Here is a 23,042-nt window from a genome sequence, read left to right on the forward strand (position 1 = left end):
GAACCTTCCCCTGGATTTCACTCAGCTTTGGATCAGAGCCACTGCGGATAGATGGGAGAAGACTTCTCAACTCCGAGGAATGCCAGTGTTTAAAGCTGTGTAAATTTTCACTCATCTTTCATCACTGAGCACTACTTGTTGCTAAGCTATCAAAGCCATATTCACATGCCCCGGAGATTTTGTGAGTGATTAATAACAATGAGATGATTGTTATTTAATTACAGCCAAGAGTATTAGGCAAGGTCATTATACGGTGAATGCACCTGCAGAACAGACTTCCCAGTATAGATCCTTTACATGGCTGGAGCTACATTACTAAAATACACTGTGAGCATAATGACTCTAAGGAATCTTCCAGAAGAATTAATTAATAAATGTTGAAGCGGGTCTGATAAAGGAAGTGATCACATGGGTAAGGTATATATCCAAGTGGGTATAAATAACTTAGTACTGACTATGCTGAAATCCATTTGTCCTCCATCCAACTACTTTCGAATAATATCCCTCAAGGTAAGTCTTTCTAGATGCACTCTGTAACACAGGAATCAGGAAGGAAACAATGTAGAATAAGCTAGTTGGAACTGTGGAGTTGTAGACTGAAGCATAGGCAAGAGATTTGGGATAGTAGACTATATAAATATCCAGAGCTGTTTGTTAGATTTATAATCTCACTTCCTCATGAAATAATGCAATTTTTAATAGGAATTAATGTGATATTTGACAATAAGAGAGCAGATAATCAACAGTAGATACATATTTGAAAACTGATAAATAAATATTCATTTATTTGGCTTTAAAAAATTCCATGCCTGACATAGAAAATCATTCTAAATCAGGGAGTATAGATAAAAAACAACCCATTATCTGTCATCTAATAAATACTAGTGCAAGGCTTCAGAAGAATTCTTTACATACATTTATGTAAGGACAAGCATACCCAAAACTTAAAGCTCTTAACAACGTGTTTATCATTAAGAAAAGACATGATGCATTAGGTCAGTCTCAGTGCAGATTAGAGTAAAAGTTTGACTAGAGAGTGGGAGATATTTGTGATGTGAAGAAAACTAGTATAATGGATTGCAGATTAACTGAGTTCAATAGAAGTAATCCCAGAATGTCTCTTGATTTAGTGTTTCACAGTATCTGCATTTAAACATAATTGTTTAAACAATTTAAAGAATTTAAGGAATTAAAGTTTAAAGAATTGTTTAAATGTCCTCTTAGATCAACTAGGATGCAAAAACTGTTTGTAAAATAAAAGAAACTTCAAGTCCACCATTCTATTGCTAAAAGAACTCTCCCTGTCTATGATGCTTTGGCTGAGCCTGTTGACTCACCTAATGCAATACTGAAATAAATATTGCTTATAGAGGACATTGGTAAAACCTGAAGGACACATAAGGCTCACCATTGTCATAATATGTGCATTTACTATAAGGGTAATAACTAAATTGTATCAAGCAGAAATACGGCCAGGCTACAAAACAATGATTTTCTAAGCTGATGCCTTCCCATTCCCTGTTTCAAGAGATAACATTCTGCCTAATATTTTACTTAACTCTCCAGGCACACCGGTCTGCTGTGTGACTGTTTCTTGTCTTTGGACTAAAATGATTGCAATTCTGCTGGTGTCTATGTCAGTGATGTTGTACAGTGGTGAGTAGCAATGTATTTTCATGATTATTTGACATTTATGTCTAAATACTGTTGTGAGTTTGTGCATTTGGAAACAATCTTTTAGAAGAACACCTTCTGCCCCCTCAAACCTGATGTTCAATGCTCAAATGCACTTAAATAAGTTTATCTATGGAGTTCTTATAAATGTATTGTTCCCAGAACTTGTAATGTAGCAACAAACATTTAATGGGATTAAAAATACAACCAAACAAACTGCAACTTTCTTTCTGCTAGCATTTGGTTATTATTTAAATCCTTTAGACCCTAAAGAAGTTGCAAGTTAAAAATAAAGAGATTCTACTTGTTCAATACATGTGTATTGTCTAAATTCTCCAAACCATTCAGTGAATCTTGAAATATAACTCGTGTTCAGATAAAACTCCTCCTTCACATTTTACTATGAATAATTTTCTTCACATAACTCTTCAGATTTTCTTGCCATGGGTGAATGACCTTCCCCGTGATAGGGATGGGCAAATATTTCACATCTCTGCAGTCCCTGCGCTGTGAGTAGCAGTGTGCAGGTGAAGAGAAGGCCTCTTGGAAGGTCTAACATCAGTTCTAGTCACTCCATGGGGTTATTTCTACAGGGAGAAGAAAGATCAGCACCTTGGCATAGACAAATTTCTGCAGTGATTTACTTCAATTTCACCAGTCACCTCTCTTCTCAGGGGCTGCAAGCATTAGAAGTCAGTAAAGAAAATGTTCTAACAGAAAACATATGGGATAAAATATACTGATGAAGCTGAACCTTAAGACTCCTATTATAGGAATAGAAATCTGAAAGATTATTAGCATTTCCCACTGCAGTGATAGAGAATGCCAAAATACCTACACCATTTATCCATTATGAATAAAGGAATATTTAGTCCCCAGATGTGTAGAGAACTATATATTGATAATATCTAGAGCACTCAGTAATATCTGGACACTCAGAAATTTGTCTACATAATGTTTAAAAGGGATTTCTCCCCAAACCTCAAATGCTGTGCACAGTTTTTATGGTCTTTTCCCCCAGCTAAGCACAATCTGAGGTCAAAGACTTAAAATGTTACTCTTTTTAGGTTTGGAGACGGTTGTTGGTTTATATTTATGTGGCATCTATTCTGCTGATCTCTGCTTTGAGACTAAAACAAGTATCAGTGCATGAACTAGCATCTTTGTGAGAACCTAATGTGATTTACCTTCAATAAATCAAACAAGTTGGGTTTGCTGCTGCTTGGCTTATCCTGGCACAGCTGAGGTTTCTGCTCACTGAGGGTTATAATAACTTCATCCATGCCCTAAATGATGACATTTTAATTACCCAGAATTGCAAAACACACCTGGATGTGCACTGATGGGTTTTTTTGATATTTTTTTTAAGATAACACTGCAGAAAAGCATTGCCAGAGTGCCAACATCACAGGCACAGTCTAGAAAGGTTTTTACATGTGTCTGAAAGTTCTGTGGATAAGGTACAGAACTGAAAAGCCCGAAAGCTGATGTATAATATGAGTCTCCTCAGGACATGTGACAAGTCAGTTAGCAGGTTTTAGAGAAAAGAAAGAGAAGTTGACATCCCCAGGATCTTCTGAGGTTTAAAGGACTGAGTTTTATAGTACAATCTGTCACTGGCTCTGCAGGGAACAACACAGGACCAAAAGACATGACAGTAAAAGAAGAAAAGAGAATAATTCATCCAGAAAGTATTTTCTCTTTGTCCATCTCATGACAATTTAAACAAAATGAAGCAAACTTATTGAAAACATTGGCTCATTGATCTTGACTTAGTGACAACTAGAAATATGGTTCTTTGCAATGAAAGGATTGGAAGAGCCACAGGTTTACTGAGCTGCTGACCCTGTGACAGAGATTTGTCTCTAGGGGAGCTTCAAACATGTATGCATTAATTGAGTGTGTGCAAATGAAGTTTGTTGAGAAGAACTAAGTGCAAATGAAGGATGCTGGAGCAATCACAACTTCAGCAGTTAGGTAATGTGGCTTTATCAATTCTCTCTGTCTCATTGCTACTCAATGGGATTTTCATGTTTTCCCAAGTTTTGCTGAAAGGACTGGATGATCACTGGCTATTCATCAATAGACAGAGTCTGAACCATGGTGTTACACAGTGTGCCGAAACATGGCTGTAGACGTGCTTGAAAGAATATGGCTTGGGAGAAGGATGCTCGTCATTGCAGAGGAAATACAGGCTTTAAGACAAAAGTAAGGGGCAATTTTCTTTAGCAAACGTGTGTACGAATATATAGCATTCAGTGCTATTTATTTTGCAAGGCACACCATTGCTTTGCTTGAATCTGATTTACTCCTGGCTGTCAAGCTTTCAACAGACCTGTTTCAGCTGTGTGAAAAGGCCACCCTTTATCAGGAGTTGTTGTGTGGTTTGTGGAAAGCAGTCTGTCCCCTCAGACCTGCTGCAGTGAAGGGCACTTCTGATGGATTGCTGGTCTTCTAAAAGCTTTTCATTGTGAGCAAGACTTTCAGGGAAAGAAAACCAGAAGAGGAACAACCTGTTCCTACCTCCCTCAATCCTATATCCGTATCCTGCCACTAAACTTGAGAAATGAGTTGCTGGAGGCATATGGCTCTTACCATGAATATCTTGTTCACTACATAAAAGTTGTAGACATCCTGAGAAGATACTTATATATGATCTAAGGAAAAAGTCCTATTTTTTCCTAATCGTTTGCTAAACATAGCTTTAAGCCTTCTATATCTATAAACCCCATTACTCTACTCTCTTACACTTACATTTATGGAAGGGAAATGCAACAGATTGGCAAGATAACTGTCAGCTCTTTCCTGGAATCTTATATAGAGACCACAGACAGCTTTCCTAATGCCAGTGCTTCTGAGATATAAGCTATGCCATGAATTTAACATTAGGGTTTTTCTTCAGTTTTTAGAACCTTGAGCCATTAAATGCCTTTAATACCTTAAAAGAAAAAAAAAACCCTTCAGTTTAGATATAGTAACAAAGTAACACATTCTCTCCTAAAATAATGCAAAAAAATAAGAAAGGGAAAAAACGGGAAGGGAGAGAACAAGTCTTGATTTCACCCTCGTTCAGGACATGGCAAATAGAAAATACATCACAACATCTTCAAAAGGAAAAGCATAATTAAGAAAAAAATAGTTTGGGAAAAGAGGCAATAAGGACTCAAAAACGAAACTCTGGTCTTCAAATAATCATAAAATCATAGAATCATAGAATAGTTTGGGTTGGAAAGGACCTTAAGGTCATCTAGTTACAGCCATGCTTCAAATAAGAGCGCAAGGTTACAGAGTAGAAAAGTTTGGGACAATGAAAGTAGTTGGGCAACTAAAAGAGTGTTATACAATTCTACTGATATACGCCAGCAAGTGCTGCTGTTCAGAAGAGTTAACACATCTAACCTACAAGGGTTAGCACATCTTCACCAGCAATACCTCGGTTTAAGCTGAAGTCAATGGTACTTATCAGTATGCTTCCAGGCTTTTCTGGGTGTGGATGGAGCCAAGCAAGTGTTTCATGGCTTTGATAAAGCACCTCAGTAGTGCAGTATTTGAAATGCCTGCAGTGTATGTGTCATAATGAAGTAGGTATATGGTTTTGATTTGTTGTTTTCATTTGTATTTAAATCTTTTTCTCCTCAAATGTGCTTGCTGAAGCAGGTGGCCAAGGACTGGAGAAGCCAGCATTCCTGCCAGAGCTTCTTGACACACCTGAGAGAATCCTGAGTAAGAATGGTTTAAGCTTTACTTTCTATACTATTGCATGGCAGTGGGGCATCGCTTGTACTTGAGAAGTATCACAGCGGTGCGTGCTGTCAGTGAACAGCTAGTAACGCTTATCTCAAACTGGTTTACCAGCTGAAGCAGGACCGGGGCAGTGTGGGGACAGCTTTTGTCATTTACCTTATAAAAAGAAGTGTGTTTTGTTTATTTTTTCCTGCAGACAATGCCACATTTTTCAATGGAGTCTTTCAGAATGTGGAAAGTGTTGCATTATTTTTTGGTAAGTATGTGTTCCAGTTGTACTTGAACACTGAATAGAAATCCCATGGAGTTTCATCTTATATACACTGAAAAAGAGCAGGGATCATTGAGGTTGTAGATTTCCTCAAAGACCATAATACTAAATACTGTTAAGTGTTGTCATGGTTTAAGGACAAGTGTCAAGCATTGCTCAATGTCCCTGCCTTGTTTAGGCTCTGTTTTCACATGAATATCACTCATGTGTGCCCCACACCAGGCTCACCTCCATTGACCATGCATTTTGTGGCTGCTCTCCTTCCAGACTGCCTGGGTTCTCACTTCACCTGGTTACAGTCCATCTTCACAAACTTCCCTGCCCTGCTCAACTTCGTGAACAGAATGAAGTGTGTTACTGGGCTTTGTCCCAGGGATTTTGAAGACTATGGCTGCTCTTGTCGGTTTGAGATGGAAGGACTCCCTGTGGATGAAGCTGATGAGTAAGTGTTTGCCCCATCTGCCCTGACTGGCTGTCAGTGCCTTCATGCTCTGATGACCCAAAGTGTAACACTTGCCTAAACAATTTAAGGACAGTTGTAAGAAAAGAGTATTATTCAGAGTTATTATAAATGTTTTCTAACCCTGTTGAATCTATTCATCACACACAATCTAAGTATCTGATATAACCTACAAAAGACAATTTCAGCTCTGGTTTATTAGCTTTGTCTTATGTTTTTCCTACCTGCTGATCAGCACTATCATTTTCCTGGGCCAATACCCCATACCAGTTGTCTTACAGCATAGCTTGGAAACAAATGAAGTTGGGGTGGTCATAACCTATAGCATATAATGATCCACTTTCTTCTTTTTCTTTATGGCTCAGAATCAATTCATCTCCCCACACTTCACTGGGGAGAAATAGTCCCATCCTAGAGATAAAAGCAGAGTCCCACACCTGCATACAGTTCCACTAGTGCAGCTCTGGTGGCACAGCTGATTTAAATTGGTTGCAAAGGTGAGTTACTAATGCAATAGCATAAGTAAACACCATCCCCATCTCCTTGACAAGTTTTACCCAGAAGTTTTAAATTCTTTAAATTCTGGGCAGTTCTTTGTGAAGAAAACCTCATGGATTTCTTTGTACTGGGAAATTCTGTCTGACTCATCAGTTGGTGCCTGGAAGGCCTGTTATTAAGGTGAGTGGGAGAGTATTAATCTGAGTGGTTTAGTGAGCTTACAATCTTACCAAAGTGTTGGTATTGGGAGCAGTGTAAGATCATAGTGGGCTGTAATGAAAATGTTGGCATCTGAAGGGGATTTAAGCATCAACAGAATCAGGTTACAGTTGAGCATGACTTCAAGTGGCAGGTAGGAGGTTAAGTAGATCTTGCCCTGAATACCTGTGTCATGAACACTGGAGCACCCGGGAGCAAAGCAGAACAATGTAATTCAATGGCTTCTTCCAGTATCATGCATCAGGAACTAAACCATCCAAGCTCCTCTCTGTGCTTTGGAGGGATGCTACCGCAGACCCTGACTGGGCTAATGAGAAGAAATGTAAGTCAGGCCAGGACAATCAAATGCTTTTTTGCTTATACCTGTGTGAGGTGTGAAAAGAAACTCAAAGAGAACCAAGATCCATGTCTAAATAGAAAAAAGGTTTCTTCCAACAATGTAATATGTTAATTCCTTGAGCGAAGACAGCAGTGGCTCAGAAAGGGTCAGCGCCTATAGCTAGATGGAAATGAATCCATCCCCTTTCCAACATGGGATGGCTGGGAAAATGAAAATCTAACCCTGCTATTGGAAAAAAAACCCATGGGACTTCTTAAGAAAGCTTTTCTTGGCATTCATGATGACATGCTGAAATAAGAGCTTGAATCAGTTCAATGCATTGATACCTGTGGAGCTGAGCACCTGGGCTTTTGCTTTACTTAGCTTCATTTTAATGCAGAGCAGCATAAATACAGAAAGGGCTGAATGATTTATCAGCAGGTTTGTCCAAGAACCATCCATAGAGTCTCATAGTGTTTACAGATAAGTTAGCAGCCCTGCAGTGAGGTTTCCTTAGTGGCATAGCAACCCCACTGCAGGTTGCAGTAAATGGAGACTGATTATTGTTTTGCCACTGACACAGATGCACCTTTGGTTCAATCGAGCATCAAACCAGTGTCTGTTTTTGTCAGACATGGTTCCTAGTGTGTTGTAATCTTTTCACTAACTTTATTTCTTGGAAACTAGTTTTGCAAACCTCAGATGTTGTCACTGCCATTTCTGTTTCGTAAACAGGGGCTGAACATCTCCCTGTAGGGTTTTAAGGCACTGGAAAAGGGTTGTACCAACCTTTTCTCACTTCCCAAAATAGTTTATTGCCATATCGAAATTAGAAGCCAAATCCATGGGTTCCATTAGGAGCCTCCATAGTCAAGGGAGAAAGAGAACCATGCCCAGAGGACAATCCACGTCTTACAATTCCCTTCTTACAAAGTGAAGGAAAGTATATTTTCTGATGAACTGTTTCAGGGTTGATGCAGTTGTGATGCTTCAAACAAACAAGAACTGCAGGAGTTTGTATAATTATGCTTTTACATGCTGACACCTCACTAGATCTCAGGCACAAAAAGGAATGGGTCTTGACACATTTCATTAGCTCTGTGTTTAAAACCCTGCTCCTGATGGAGCTTCCAGATTTCACCCTCACCTCCAAAACAAGGCATAGTAGTGTTTGTGGTGCAGAGGAACCATCAGAGACTCTCTGTTGAATGTTATTTGCCTTCACCTTTGTTCAATACATTCCATCATTCTCCTAAACCAGGTTACAACAGAAAAAACAACCAACAGGAAGTAGAGACCTGGAGTGCAAGGAACTGGGCTTTGAAACTTCATCATCTGGGATAATGCTATTATAGAATCATAGAATAATTAGGGTTGTTATTCATGAGCTCTGAACCACTGCTGGCAACCTAAACAAACCTCATCACCAATGCCTTTCAACAAGTCAAAAGTGTGATTGTGGTTAAGACTTGGACTGCTTCCATGGTTGTGAGGGACATTGCAATAATTCATTAATATAGAAAGTGATTAAATATTAAATGCTTCCTAAGTATAGGAAGTGAGAAAGTCAATGTGTAGCCTAGAAAGGAGACTGTTTGCTCCCTGCTCTGATCGGTGCAGGAGTGCTTCAGTCCACATTAGGTGCACACACAGGACAGAGGATGATGTGTAATAACACATTCACTGTGTCTTTAACAAAAATCCCACATCAGCTTAGTTAAATTTAACTCCTTACATCATGATCATGTGGCATCGTGATTCCTGGCAGCAGATGCTGGGTTTGAGTGTTAATGTTGTCTCTGCATTCAGCATGGACAAGACCAATGGCAATTCAATAACAGCCTCATGTTCTGAGTCTGTTTCTCTGAAATTAGGATATTTGAGTCTAAATCAAGCAGCAAGCTCCTGCTTTATCTTTGTAACAATTTTATATGGGGTAAATGATGACTGAATGTTGTACTGATATTTCATTTATAGCTGATGTGAGTGCACACAGATGCTGTTATAATATAGAAGGAGATGACTTTGTTCAAAAACAGCTGAAGAGATGACTGATGAAGAGCTGCTTGTTTTAGTTGACTTTCATTGCTATTCACAGCTAAAGTGGTCACGCAGGCATCTGAGGTTTGCATTTCAGGCATTTGTGGCTCCTTCCCATAACTGTATTTTAATTCTGCTTGTTGCATAGCAGAGAAAGTACAAGAAACAGAGGGCTACACTGCACAGACTTATATACTCTCAGCGAGACACAGGGATTCACAAGGCATTGCAGAGACATTAACCCTCTGTGAGTGACAGCCTCTGTGTAGTTCTCCAAATCTGCAGTGAGAAAGGTTGTGGCAGGGCTGGATCCAAGACCTCTAGAGCCGAGCCATGATGTGCTGTTTGGGAGTGAGTGCTGTGGGTGGGTATTTGGATACTGGAAGTGGATTTCTCATTTAAACTGCCTATGGAGTCCTTGTAAGAATTCAGGTACTGCAGCAGGACACAAATGCAGGCGTTGTCTCCCACAGCCTGCAGACCTGATCCCACCACTGAGTTTTGCATTCAGCTGTATTTATCCCACTAGACTGACTTCGGGGAAAGTAGTACTCAGCCTTTCTTGTGTCTAAGGACCAACACTGAGGACCTCTTTTTCTTCTTTAGCATCTTTTGCGTTCTTAAGAGCAACATGAGAGCATTGCAATCTGAGCTTGAACTGAAACTAGAGTCTGTGGGCTGTATGTTATTTCACTCTTTAAGATGCTGTTTCCAGCACCGCAAATGCTATGAGGAAGCGATGGAGATGGAGTGCACATGGGACCCATCAAAGATTTCTACTGATGTCAGCTGCTCTACTGAAAACCTGACCTGTGGTAAGATTAACCCATCACAGGAGCTTAATGCTGGAGCCTCACCATGACCAAGAAGCTCGTTTTGCTTTCCCCACCAAAGTCATATATAAATTTAGCAGAAACCACCTCCTCATGTGGATTTTTAAGGGATTAAGTGTTCTGCTCAAAAGTGAATGGAAATGGGAATACAAAGAGGTATCAAAGCCCAACTAAGCAGGTAAACTGAAGTCAAATGGGTAGAAACTTGCCAGGGCTCCATGAGCAGACTGAGGCTTCCCTGACCTTGCAGGTCCACTGGCATTGCTTGAGATGCTTGAGATATCTCCACACATCAGAAATGCAGTGGGTGCTGGGGAAAGACCTCACAAACAGCTCTCTTCCAAAGCTTAAAGTCTCAGTTTTATATACATTGAGGGATTCAAAGTATTTTTGCTTACAGGGTTATATACACTCCTCAGCTACAACAGTATCGCCAATGACAACAGAGACAATGGCGTTACAATAGGAGCTACTCCATGCAATGCTGGTATAGTCCTGGCAAGTGTGGAGTGGGGCTCTTTAATGCCTAATAATTTTTAATATAACTTTTCAAGAAGTACTGGCTCTCAGAAAAGATGATATCCTAGAACATGATTTGAGGGGAAAAGAGGAGCAGCAAAGAGGGGAAGAATCCCCAAGCCAATACCCTTACAGCTTGCTTAAGCAATCTGATTCAATTTCCTTTTCTTGTTTTAAATTGAAATCATTTTTGCTGTTTAGGCCAATCTATAATGGTCAAAGTACATTAAAAGAATAGCACATGTCAAAAAAAATGAAATATAAGGGTGACAGCTATGAAAGGTCAATGTTCTTTGAAACTCTAAAAGGTAGAAGTTTTTGAAGTGGGAAAACAGTATTTCCTTTGAAACTATTTCATATCCTTTAGAAGAACTAAATCACATCTTACATGAAAAGCTTGGCATCTGGACTTTGAATTCTTGGAGATAGGAGGGATATATTAATGAAGTCATGAAATGTCAAAGCTGGTATCAGCTGGATTAAGTTTTCCATGGGAAAACTAGAGGCAGTAAAGCACTGCTCTATAGTCCTTAATAGAAGCAATTAGCTGTGTCAGGCTACATTGGCATTTCACAACCAGTGTTGGACTGTGAAACTTGACTGTGTTTAATGTGAAAAATCACAGTATAAATAGGTTTGCATTAATGAACATAAACACAAACCTCACAGGGAGGAAAAAGCAGGTGATGGAAAAGGTTTTTTTTAATAGTATCTCGTTTGGATCCTTGTTTTATTTCCAGAGTCTGAGGATCCCTGTGAACAGTTCCTCTGCAACTGTAACAAAGACGCCATTGAATGCTTGGTGAAGGCACATATTAACTCTTCCTTGAATGGACTGGATATTTCCTTTTGTCCACCTCTGCTTACAGGTAATAATAAGGACCTGATCGACTGCCTCCTCCTGCCAGTTTTTTCCACTGGCATCAAATCTGACCCAAGAATGAAGCAGTAGCTGGGCACTCCCCTGCAATATATCTATCTGACACTCTGACCTGTTCTCCGTTTCATGTGTCCTTTCCATTTACTGCTACTCAAGTGAATTCCAAGAGAGAAGAAGGTAGACTAATTGCTGTCCTGGAGCCCATCCAAGAGAGGTTCCTGACCTGCTAAGGGGGCTGGAGCATGGGATGAAAGAGGAGGAGGCTCAGGGTAGATCTCTTTTCTGTCCTCAATAGTAGTGTAGGCTATTGAGGTGTGGAGAGGGAGCCAGACTCTTACTGGGGGTGCACAGAGACAGGACAAGAGTCAAGAGACACAACTGCAACAGAGAAATTACAGTTAGATAAGAAGGAATTTTTATCTCAGGAAGCTCCTGCATCCAATCCCTGGCAATGTCCAAGGTCATGTTGGACATAGGTTTGAGCAACCTTGTCTAGTGGAAGGTGTCCCTGCCCATGGTAGGGGGTTGGAACTGGATGAGCTTTAAGGTCCCTTCCAACCCAAATCGGTCTATGATTATTATTCCATGATTTTGCCAACCTGATAGTTGGGATGATTAGTGACCCCTTGAGGTCACTAGCAGGAATGCCAAACTGCCAAAATATTGCTAGCCCAAATATTCCTCAAACCATGTAAAAACTAACTGGAAAAGCAAAAATAAACCTACTCTGTTCTGTTACTTGGTTTTCATCTTGGAAGGCAAAATCCTATCTAAAGATGAAGGGGATATTTATCTCCATTGTCATACACGGATCTGTGCTCTGTAGCTGAAATTACAGCCTTCTAAGACTGAATACCTGTCCTGTGGGAACAGGGCTGGATTAAAAACTTAGTTCATATGTATTGCAATCAGAGCATAGCAAGGGGGAAGACCTTTGAACTCCCAAGCTGAGATGGAGGTGAAAAAGCAATGCTAGTTTTTCTAAGCCTTTGGCTCAGATTCACAGACCCTAGTGCTAAATAAGGACGGATACACACATCTCTATCAGACTCTGGATGTGCAGCCCCTTGTGAATAGGTCACTGGAGAAGAAAATGCCACAGGAACGTGTGCATCAAAGGCAGAAAATAGCTTTGTGTAAGCCAGTAATCTTTGACTGGGATCAGATGGCTCTAATAGAGAGTGTGTTAGTTCCAACACATTACAAATAAGGGGGAAATTGTTAGGTGCTAACAGGAAAATCATGCTAGTTTTAGTTCTGCTAATAAAGATAGATTCAATTTTAGCTCACTCGATAGCTCTCTAATTTTAGGCTTCTGGTTATATTTATTAATGGAAAAATAAAGTCCTTTGAATGAAACATCTTTATTTAGTGTTCACTCCTGTTATTATCTTTTTGTGTAGTTCTGGCCAGTTCAGGCTTTTAAAAGAAAAATAATGACCCCATCTGACAAATTTCTAGGAAAAACATTTTGGCAGATTCATTATTACAAAGTTGAATGAAATGGGGGTGCATTTGCCTGAATCTTTGCTAACAGGAATAAATTCCATGAACTCCCGATTTGCCCTATTCAGATTAAGCAGTGACAAACACCCTCCTCTCACTTTGGCTGATGAGAGAACTTTCTCTTTTTTCAGAAGGCAGCAGCAAGACAGAGCTGACAACACTTCATATGGAGGGTACGTGCTCATTTCTGTGATTCATTGACTGCAGGGTGTTAAACTGAGACCAATTTATATTCAGAAAAACAACCCGATTATTTAGAGGATTCCTTTCTGAGAAGCAAAGTTTTAGCAAGATGCCAAAACATGAAAGGAAGAGAAAAAAGCCCAATAAACCAAAGCACCATTTTTGTGACAAGTGTTTATTCAGGTGCACAGGAAAACTTCAGTCAAATGACTCCTTTTTCTGAGAAGGAATTCAGAAGAGAACCCTGAGTTTCACTGAGAAATAATAGAAGAAGTAATGCACTAAAAGCAACTTAAAAGCATTTTCAGGAGGATCCTTTTTCTATTTTCATGCACATTTAGGGCCCTGCTCCAACAAGCATCCTAACCAAGTGCTTTGATTTAAACATCTGAGATTTGCATTTAAGTATTTAATTCTTATCTTGACACCTTCACTGTTGGCTATGTATTCAAGTACGTGCTGAAATGGGAATGTAAAGAATGCTGATCACCAGGCAGTTTCTCTTGTTTGGGCTGAAATTCTTTGTGATAGAGACTGAGGGATTCTTTTATAATGATTATTATTGTAGTGCATGCTACTGAGTAGGATTTAGTATCAGCAATGAATAAATAGTAAGGCAGGATTTTAATACTGCTACTGTAATTATCAATAATTAAGTTCGGATTTGCTATATTTATATAATATAAATATGATATACATATTTATATACAAAGTAAACATACAAAAAGCACAATAATAGTAATATTTATGAAGCAATTACATTCTGATCATGTTATGCCAAGATCCAGTCTAATGAGCATCCTAAGCCGTGATTCTCTGAAGTAAGAGTGCTTTTATTTCTGCAGACTTACTTCATCATGGGATTGATGGAACACAGCCTGCAACTGCATCCATGGAAGAAGGTTTGCAACTTGCAGTGCAGGAAGCACTGTTTTCAGCTCCCAGAGGCTGAAAGGATAAAACACAAAACCGAGCTGTTTGCTTCCCTTCTACCCTTCCAGAAAGACTGATATAAAAGTAGATAGAATGTTTTTGTGATTGAATCCAAGGCTGAATGAGAAGGTGCTGTTTTTCAATTTGTACCCAATGTGATGTGCCTAACCAGTGTTTACAGTAAGTTTACCAAGGGCTGAGAATAAGAACTCCACAACAAACCCTGTTTTCATCAAAGCAGACCTTTTTGATCCCTGAGAACACAGGTAGAAGCAGGTGAGCCGTCTGGCAGACACGTGCTACGTAGATGCCAGCCACTGGTCCCACAGCCAGTTGTATGCTTCTTGTCTTTAAAGAGACATTTATTTATAAAGGATCAAGCTGTAGCATGAGGAAAAACCAAGCACAATCTGTGGCAAGTGAGCCAGCATTTTAGGGGTTTATTTACTTACAGAGATCCAGGCTGAAGTCCCTGTTACTCTGGTACCTCCCAAGTGAGTTCCTAAGTGGTTCTTCTGACAATCTTCATTTCTTACTGCTGTGATCAAGTTATCTTATTCAGGAATGGATGCTCACAAAATCTCATTGCTGTAGTATGAGAGAACTATTTACTTTTCACCTGCATGTTGTGCACTGCAACACAAGAGGTTATGGGCAGAAATCATCCAAAGTCCTGGGTGGTACTGGGGGCACACCTAGTAAGTAAGGTCCAGTTCACACAGTAGTGAAATGCAGAAGCCAGTCTTTGATGTTCCATAGTCCAATTTAGCTGATGCACTCTTGTAATCACAAACAAAACCACAGTATTGTGTACAGGGACCTTGTATCTAACAAGTACCAAGGCACTGTGCACTGGATGGGTGCAACCAAGCAACCACTCATAGCATCATACAATCAACTGAGTTGGAAAAGACCTTTAAGGTCATCAAGTCTAATCATTACCTCAGGACTGCCAAGACCACCATTAAACCATGTCACTGAGGGCCTGATTTACACTGTTTTTGACCACTTGAGAAGAGGTGGAAAGTTGTACTTTTGAGGAACTTAAGAACTTAGGTTCAAGCTATTGTGTCCTCTCCTGCATTTCTCAGTAAGCCATTGCCCAAAGCGTGAATCTAGAATAATGAAAAAACATTAAATCATATGGATTTTTTTCTTTTTTTTTTTTCCCCTTTCATTTTCATCCTCATTTAAAAAAAAAAGAAATATTTCCTCAGACTTTAAATGTTTTTCTTTTATTTTTAAAAAAGTGCCACAAAACAAGGGTGCTTCATGCTGAATGTAAGTGCTGGCTCTTTCTCCATACCTCCCCTGTATCACGGTGGGTTTTCTCCTGGATATTTCTTGTTCTCACCGAACAACGGCTCCAATATTGGCTCATGTTTTTCTAGCTGCTGCTGGGAAGCTTGGTAATAGAAACCTGAGAACTCCTGGAGGAGTGTGTGCACCTGCATTTGCACATCTGTAGCAATCTCTTCCTGAAAAAATGATTACTCATGGTCTCTAAGGAGGTATCGCTCATCATAAGGTTCAAAATAGTGCCAAGGGATAAAAACCTGCATAGGGAACTTCAGAAAGCTGAAAGCACACTACAAACCATAATAGTCAGACTTTGAAGGAAACATTTGGAGAACTACTTCCCATTTAACTAGTTGTCTCTCTGTTTAAGCCCAAATGAGCTCCAGCATCAACAGCCATGGAAATTGTATTAAACCAAAGCTAAGTACTACTTAGAAGCAATGGCAAAGACGTTTTTGATCACATCACAAATTTCTAACGCATGAAAAAGGTGCAGAGATGAACTTTTGGATCATTTGATAGCTATGTTTGTAATTTATCAAAAGGTAGCTGACAAATGAAAATAACTTTATCAGGTAAAAAAATAAAATTGGAGGTTAGGGAAGTATTTTGCCTTGTAATTGCCCATTATACTTGACTTTCAATACAGGCAAACACTTTACTCTCAAAGCAGGTGCTTATGAGCAATGTGGCATCTTTCTGTGTGCAACAGTGAAATTTTATACCTAACCCTCTTTAGTGCATTCATCTGTCAAATGAATTTAACATCGAGTTTGCTATTTCAGTCACGTTTGTGCTGTAAAGCACATTATTTGAACGCAGCAATAAGATTATTTTATCAGCATCGCTTTGTCTGCAACAATCAATGCACTGCTGATACAAACAGGCAGATCGCTATATGTGAAATGCCTGACTTCCTGCACTGCTCAGAAAGCTTTCTCAGCAGCTTGACTTTTCATAAGAGTTTGTGCTGGCAACTTGTTTTCTGAGTCTACATTTTCCTTCTTCAACAGTGAAGTCCTTTGAGCCCAGTGAGATGGTCCTGGGGACTTCCAGAGCCAGAGGTAAGAGTCTGATTACACTGCTGTTGATGAATCAGGCACTCTTTACTGAAGGTGAAATTGGATTTTGGTTTATGAAGCTCTGTGCTGTCACAGTTAAAAATCTGCAGCACAGGATTTCTAGATAATGCTGTTCTTAACACTCTGGTTGTTCCACTGACTTGCACATCCTTCAGCAAACCACTTTGCTTTTCCTAATCACCCTCTATAAAGCAAGGCTAATAGTGACGTTCAGCTTTATGATGTTTCAGTTAATTCAGTCAAAAAATACACTGCAGAAATGCAGCAGGTAGGTCACTACCACGATGCTTCTGTTTTTTGTGCAGTTACCACAAGGGACCACAGAGTTACAGCTCCTGCTCCCCCCGTCCTCTCCATAAAAGGTCAGTGACTCTCAGCTTTCCTTCCTCTTTGACTGACACAGCAATACTTCATCTAAAAGCATCACAGTTAACAATCTATGCAGTGACAACAGGGCTGCCAGAAAATAACCTTAAGATTAGGGTCAGATCACATATACACCAACAATAAAACCAGACTGTGAAGCATCAGCTGTTTGCTGCCTCCAGCCATCCATTTGCATCCTTCATTACTTGCAAAAACCTCTTCACATGAGATTTTCTGATATTATGGTTGATCCTTTAAATTACATTCATAGCACCTGCTGCCAGAAGGGTTCAGTTTGATTTTTCCTCCTTCTTTATAACATGGAATTTCACAGAATTCTTTCTCAGTCTAAGCCCTGCTTGAGCTTTTGCAATTATTAGCACTTTGAGCACAGCCACACCAGTAGCTACAGCTGGAAGCGGAGCCCCTTGGTAGACTTGGGAATTGTCATTGGCCCCTTTGTTGTAGAAAGAAACATTCATATAGACAAACACACCAGAAAAATACCAAGAAACACTGAATATGGGATGTAGAAAGTAGTCATTTTTTGACACTTATTACACTGAGCAGTATCCATATCTCCCACCCCACAGACATTTGGCACTGCTGTACTAAGCACTGGTCAAAATCACTAACTACTCTCCTCTGTCAAAAACCTGTGTTGCTTGCAGACCTGCATGGCTCCTGGAAGATTATTGTACCATCTTGTACCATCTATTCTTAGCTAAGTGCATTTCCCCAGTTCCAGTTTTATTTTCTACATCTGGCAGGAATTGCTTTCATTTTAACACATCACTGTCAAAGTGACACAAAATGTGCACCTTGCCGAGCTATTAAAACTAGCATGTTGCTATTGATCTCATTCCGCAACCTTTCATGGGCTTCGTTGTGTTCTTAGCAGGATTTTCATCATTTTAATCTGTTCTCTTATCATATGGCAGGTCATTTCCAACACATACTAAAACCAGAACATCAGAGGGACAAATGGGATGAATTTGAGTTTAATTCAGTTAATAAGTTGACCCTTGGAATTCAAAAGGAAAGGCTTTAAACATGTGAAAACACATGTCCACTAGTATTCTCCAAGTATTTTGTTTGTGAAATGCCACATTCTTCATATTGACATTCAGGTAAAATTAATCAATTTGATTTCGTTTCATAGAATCATAGAATCATAGGTTAGGGTTGGAAAGGGCCAACTCATGTACAAGTTAGCTTATACAAAAAAGCTTTAAAAAAGAAAGGAGGTGTTAAGCAGTTCCAAAATAAAACAAAAGATTCCCATTCAACAATAAAGCTTCAGATAATTTAAAAAACAAATACCATTTTTAGGATAAAGAATCTCCTGAAAATTATCTTTCTATTTAACCTTATTTTCTCCTTGATATTTCCTTGTGGTTACTACACAGGCATCATTTAGTTGCCCAGCACTGCATCAGTCAAGTCATTTTCCTGCCTTTACTAATGTTTCTCTCTGTTTGTCACCCTCATGTGAACTGACACCTCTTTTTTCAGCAGTTTACTCTGAAAATGACATCTCATGATGCCTCCCTTTGCACTTCATCTCTCAGCAGGGCTGACTAAACAGCAAACCCTATTATTTGCAGCAACATATAAGGTTTTAAAAACCACACAGCAGTTAAACTGCTGTATTTAACCAGAGTCTTATCTTCTGAAAGGCAAAGGATGTGAAGAAATGACTAGTGTGGATGCTCTTTGATTTTCCAGTTTTCATCCTGAATGTTTCTTCTCTATGACCATCAATTCGCACCAGCGCTGCCTGAGGATATTACTCTGACCAACTATCTAAAATGAAAATCTTACTGTTTATTTCCTGTGTTGTTTTCTGCTTTCCTCTTTCTGCTTATTCAGAGGAAGACGGATTTATGGAAGCTGTAGTGTCAGTGGAAGAGATAAACACGACCCCAGCCTCATTCCCAGGAGGTGTTAACTCACTGCTAGTCAAAATTGTTCCCACAGAGAAGATTCCTGCAGTCATATCTGCAAAGACAAAGGAAAAGGGCAAGTAAAAATGATTATGTTTATTCCAACTTACAGCAGTCTCCTGTTCCTGTTCACAGCTACCTGAAGATTCAACATTTCTCACAGATAAGTAGAATGACACTATTTCTCCCTAAATCTGGATAGATTACATAGAATACAGGGCGCACAATACAGACTGCACTGAAAGAGACAGTTCATTGTCCAATACCCATCAGGAAAGCTTAACTAACCATTAATGAACAGGCTTCCAACTATGAGTTAAACAAGTGCTAGGAGACTGCCAATGGATTGTGGTTCAGAATATGAACTTTTAGAGCCGTTACTGAAAGAAGTGTTTCTTCTGCCTTTGCAAGTCTAATCTATGCATATGTTATCTCCAGAGACAAGCCCTGCAAGGGGTGGCCAGAGCACAACTTCTGGAATAGCTCTGGGGGTGGTACTGTCTGACAGGAGAGCCAATGAACCTGCAGGAAAAGGTAAATGAAGTTGGTGTTTTTTTCCCAGTTATATGAAATGAAATGAAATATTCAGCTACCTCTACATTTATAGGTAGGTATATGTATATTACATATAAATATTGTAGTTTTTCTAAACCAGTTAGACAAGGACCTATGTATTGGTATTTACAAGAACAACAGGAGATGTATTCACCTCCAAAAAATTGGACAGTTTCCTCTCTTCCACCCATGTGCTCTCATTAAAACTTACAGAAACTATTTATGATTAGGTTATAAGTGCATTTCTCATACAGTACCAGATCTAAACTGAGCCCTCTGAATGATTCTTCTTGGCTTTGTTTTTGGGCAGTATTTGAATCTTTGAGTTACTTTATTTTACAAGCAGTGGAAGCAATAAAAGGAACTTCCCTTGCTCCTCACTCTGAGGAGTTTCCGTCAGCAATGTAGTCGTTGCACATCACTGCGTAAGCACAAGAGGTTAGGATTGTATTTTCTGAGCTAGCCAAGACAGAAACTACTGCACAGGTTTGATCAGCTAGGAATGAATATTGCAGAAGAAAAAAGTGTCTATGAAGGATTACAAAGCACTCTTATGGCAATCCAATTTGAAATATAATTTATATCTTCATTTTTTCCCCCGCACACTTCTGCTGTTCTATTCAATATTAATCTAAGAGCCATAGCTCATGAAATGGAGCTATCATTTAGAAAGAGTAAAAAGTTGTCTTTGAAAGTTTCTGATCACCCTGAAAATGCTTCTCTCATCACATGAGAACCCCCAAAACAGTGAAAACACGATGTATCAATTAACATTTTTTGCTTTACAGTATGTGAGCGATTAACCTTTCTGCAAGAGAGAGGAAATGGAAGAGCAAAACGGGAGCTGCCCCAGCTAGGAGAAATGCTGTTCTGCTTAACTGAGCGATGCCCAGAGGAGTTTGAGTCTTACGGTTGCTACTGTGGCCAAGAAGGGAGAGGTTATCCTACTGATGCACTGGACAGGTGTGGGCTCTTCTATAATCTGCTATTACCTGTGGGTATTATTAGGTGTGCATGGACCAACAAAGATCAGTATTGCTTTTGTTGGGCCTCGTATAGCTATATACCAGTAGTGAGGCCACATTTTTTCCCCACATTTTTTTTTTTTGGGGGGGGGGGTAAAGAAATCCACTTAAACACATAAAACATTAAATTCTTTGATGTCACTAAGAGATTCTATTATAGCATCAATGCTTTGAAGAGACTTACTGACTCAAGAAAGGAGAATAATGGTAAGTAAGTGGAGCATAAGGAAGAGTAAATCAAAAGATGCTGTTAAACTTGGCTAAGAGGCGGTTTGGAAAAGGGTTTATGAAGCATTATATACCTCTGCCACCCTGTCTTTCAGAAGAGTGTAGAGCACAAGTGAATGCCAGAGTTGCAGCCAAGAGACCTGCTGTGGCGACCATGTGCTGTCATGGCATGGCTGACCAAGAGCAGCAATTCCTAGAATCATGGAACAGTTTGGGTTGGAAGGGACCTTAAAGCTCACCCAGTTCCAACCTCTATGCCATGGACAGGGATGCCTTGCTCTAGGTAGGGTTCTATCAAGCCCTGTCCAATCTGGCCTTGAACACCTCTGAGGATGTGGCAGCCACAGCTTCTTTGGGCAGCCTGTTCCAGTGCCTCACCACCCTCACAGTTAAGAATGGCTTCCTTATATCTCACCTAAATCTCCCTTGTTTAAGGTTGAATTCTGGAGCAATGAAGACAATTCAACCAAAGCAATCTCCCCTGAGAGCGTTGCATTTAAACCTAAAAGTCTGTCCCAGTGTGGAAGTTCATAATAGCTGGGGCAACATCAAGGCCCCACTATGTATAGCACTTAGTAGGTCACAGTTACAACTGTAATATATATTAAAATTAAAACAAACCCCTTAAAAACTACAGGTATGGGAGGACAGTGGGAACAGTTTGGGCTGTTTTACTTTTTTGATGGAGAATATTTTTCCACGATATGAAAACTGCGACTTTCGTTTTAACAGACATTGAAAATAAAGAGGTAAAGTAATTGTGAGTACCCTGTGATGTAGGTAGTGTTTTTCACTTACACCTAGTGTTTATTTCAGGTGCTGCTTCTCTCATCACTGTTGTATAGAGCAAGTTATGAAACTTGGATGTCATGAAGAAAGAAGTTCAAGATCTGAAGTTGTGTGTTTCGATCATAAACCAAACTGTGAGTTTGTGTAGAAGAAACTTCCAATGTCCTGATGACAGTGTGTATCAAAGCATTACAGATCAAATGCCACCATGTGAGCTGCTGGAGCTGAATACAGAGACACAAAAGTTTGGCTTACAAAATGTTTGTGATGTTTACTATAAACCTGAGCTTTTTTCCTAGCTGAGATAGAAGGAATTACACCACTGTGTATGATGTGACCTGGTCAGGCTGAGAAAACTACACTCAGACATTTTTTGATTGGAGAGAGAAGTCAGCTGTTGGTGTCCTTACATTCACAAGTTCTACCAAAGCAGTTGCACCTTCAGTTGTCCAGCGCCTTGGTGTCAGGCTTGTCTTTAGATGGTAAAAGGTGAATTCAGAAGCTAAAATTTAAGAAAAATTGGAAAATTTTGTTTTCAAAATCTCATCTTCCCATGGCAAATGACACATTGACTAACTTTAACTTCTATCAAACAATTCTGAAACTTCTTTTTCAGGTGTTGGTTGGAGCATATGTGAGAAACTACTGTGCGCTTGTGATAAGGCAGCCGCCGAGTGCATGGCTGCTGCCTTCTTCAATGAAAGCCTTCAACTTCCGCACAGTCAAGAGTGCCAAGAGGAGAAAATCTCATGTCAAAGTGACCCCTATGAAAGGCCTTCTACAGGCACAGGAACAGGCACAGGGATTTCCAGCTCCGAGGAGAGCAGTGAGGAGGAAGGCCCACTGGGGAGCGTATTAAGAAGAGCAAAGAGAGATACACATCATCGCATTGGAAACTCCAGAGCTGTGCAACATGGAGGCAGATAACCAACTACCACCACACACTTGACGAATGACATGGATACTTTCATAGTCAGTCACTGCATACCTTGCTCTTTCTTATCATTCCAGTGCCTGCCTTACACTTTGCAGCACACAAGTGACATAATCATAGACTAAGTATTAGATGTTAGGCTGTATACCTTCTTACCATAGTGAGGTCAGCGCTATGGACCACCTGTTTAGGTCAGATGTTACCATAAATGATTATTTCACACTGTTCTGTATAATTTCGTTTGATTTCTATGTAAAAACTGCTCTGATCAGAGACTGATTTTGCTAACTGCCTAGTTGGTTCAGACTGGATCTTGCTTATGGTGGCTAAATATTTCAGGTTCTTAATTAAACCAATCTGCAACTACTCCAACTCCCTTTGTAGATGCTCTTTCTTTACAGAGCTTAGCAGGAAACACTCAGAAGAAAACCCAAGGTAGTTAGTAAGTTCCTTCTTCCCTTCCTATCTAACTGCAATTTCAACCCCCAGAGTTTCTGCTGGCCAATCAGATCATGACAGTAGACAGCCCATTCTTTGCCCCAAAACTATGTCCTATGCTCGGTTACTTCCAGTTTTGAGAGATTTCATTACGCTAAAGGGATTAAATGTAAAGGATCTGCTACCTGGGATCAACTAAAAGTAACGCATTCCAAAGTATGTCATGTAAAGCTGGAATACTGCTTTCTGCTTCTTACTAAACCCAAGTTTGATTGCTTTTGTTTCCAAACTCACCACTTGT

At 39.7% G+C, this 23,042-nt stretch overlaps 1 protein-coding gene across 1 annotated transcript; it reads left to right on the forward strand.

The window, feature by feature from the left end:
• Positions 1-1,610: 1,610 nt before the first annotated feature.
• Positions 1,611-22,296, forward strand: OC90 (otoconin 90). The gene is made up of 14 exons (XM_005143819.2): positions 1,611-1,656; positions 5,332-5,397; positions 5,615-5,674; positions 5,957-6,131; positions 9,928-10,040; positions 11,318-11,446; positions 13,992-14,048; positions 16,392-16,442; positions 16,766-16,822; positions 18,699-18,848; positions 19,211-19,306; positions 20,116-20,290; positions 21,397-21,503; positions 21,986-22,296. The coding sequence occupies exons 1-14, from the start codon at positions 1,611-1,613 to the stop codon at positions 22,294-22,296; spliced, it is 1,593 nt and encodes a 530-aa protein (XP_005143876.2).
• The last annotated feature ends 746 nt before the right edge of the window (positions 22,297-23,042 follow it).

The sequence above is a fragment of the Melopsittacus undulatus genome, chromosome 1 (assembly GCF_012275295.1).
Source record: "Melopsittacus undulatus isolate bMelUnd1 chromosome 1, bMelUnd1.mat.Z, whole genome shotgun sequence".
Taxonomy (NCBI): domain Eukaryota; kingdom Metazoa; phylum Chordata; class Aves; order Psittaciformes; family Psittaculidae; genus Melopsittacus; species Melopsittacus undulatus.

Bases quoted from the DNA above. Each gene is read 5' to 3' on its own strand.
- OC90 (XM_005143819.2), top strand. From the start codon at position 1,611: ATGATTGCAATTCTGCTGGTGTCTATGTCAGTGATGTTGTACAGTG. The intron at 11,447-13,991 runs GTAATAATAAGG...TTATTTCTGCAG, and splicing joins TTGTCCACCTCTGCTTACAG to ACTTACTTCATCATGGGATT. The intron at 18,849-19,210 runs GCAAGTAAAAAT...TGTTATCTCCAG, and splicing joins TGCAAAGACAAAGGAAAAGG to AGACAAGCCCTGCAAGGGGT.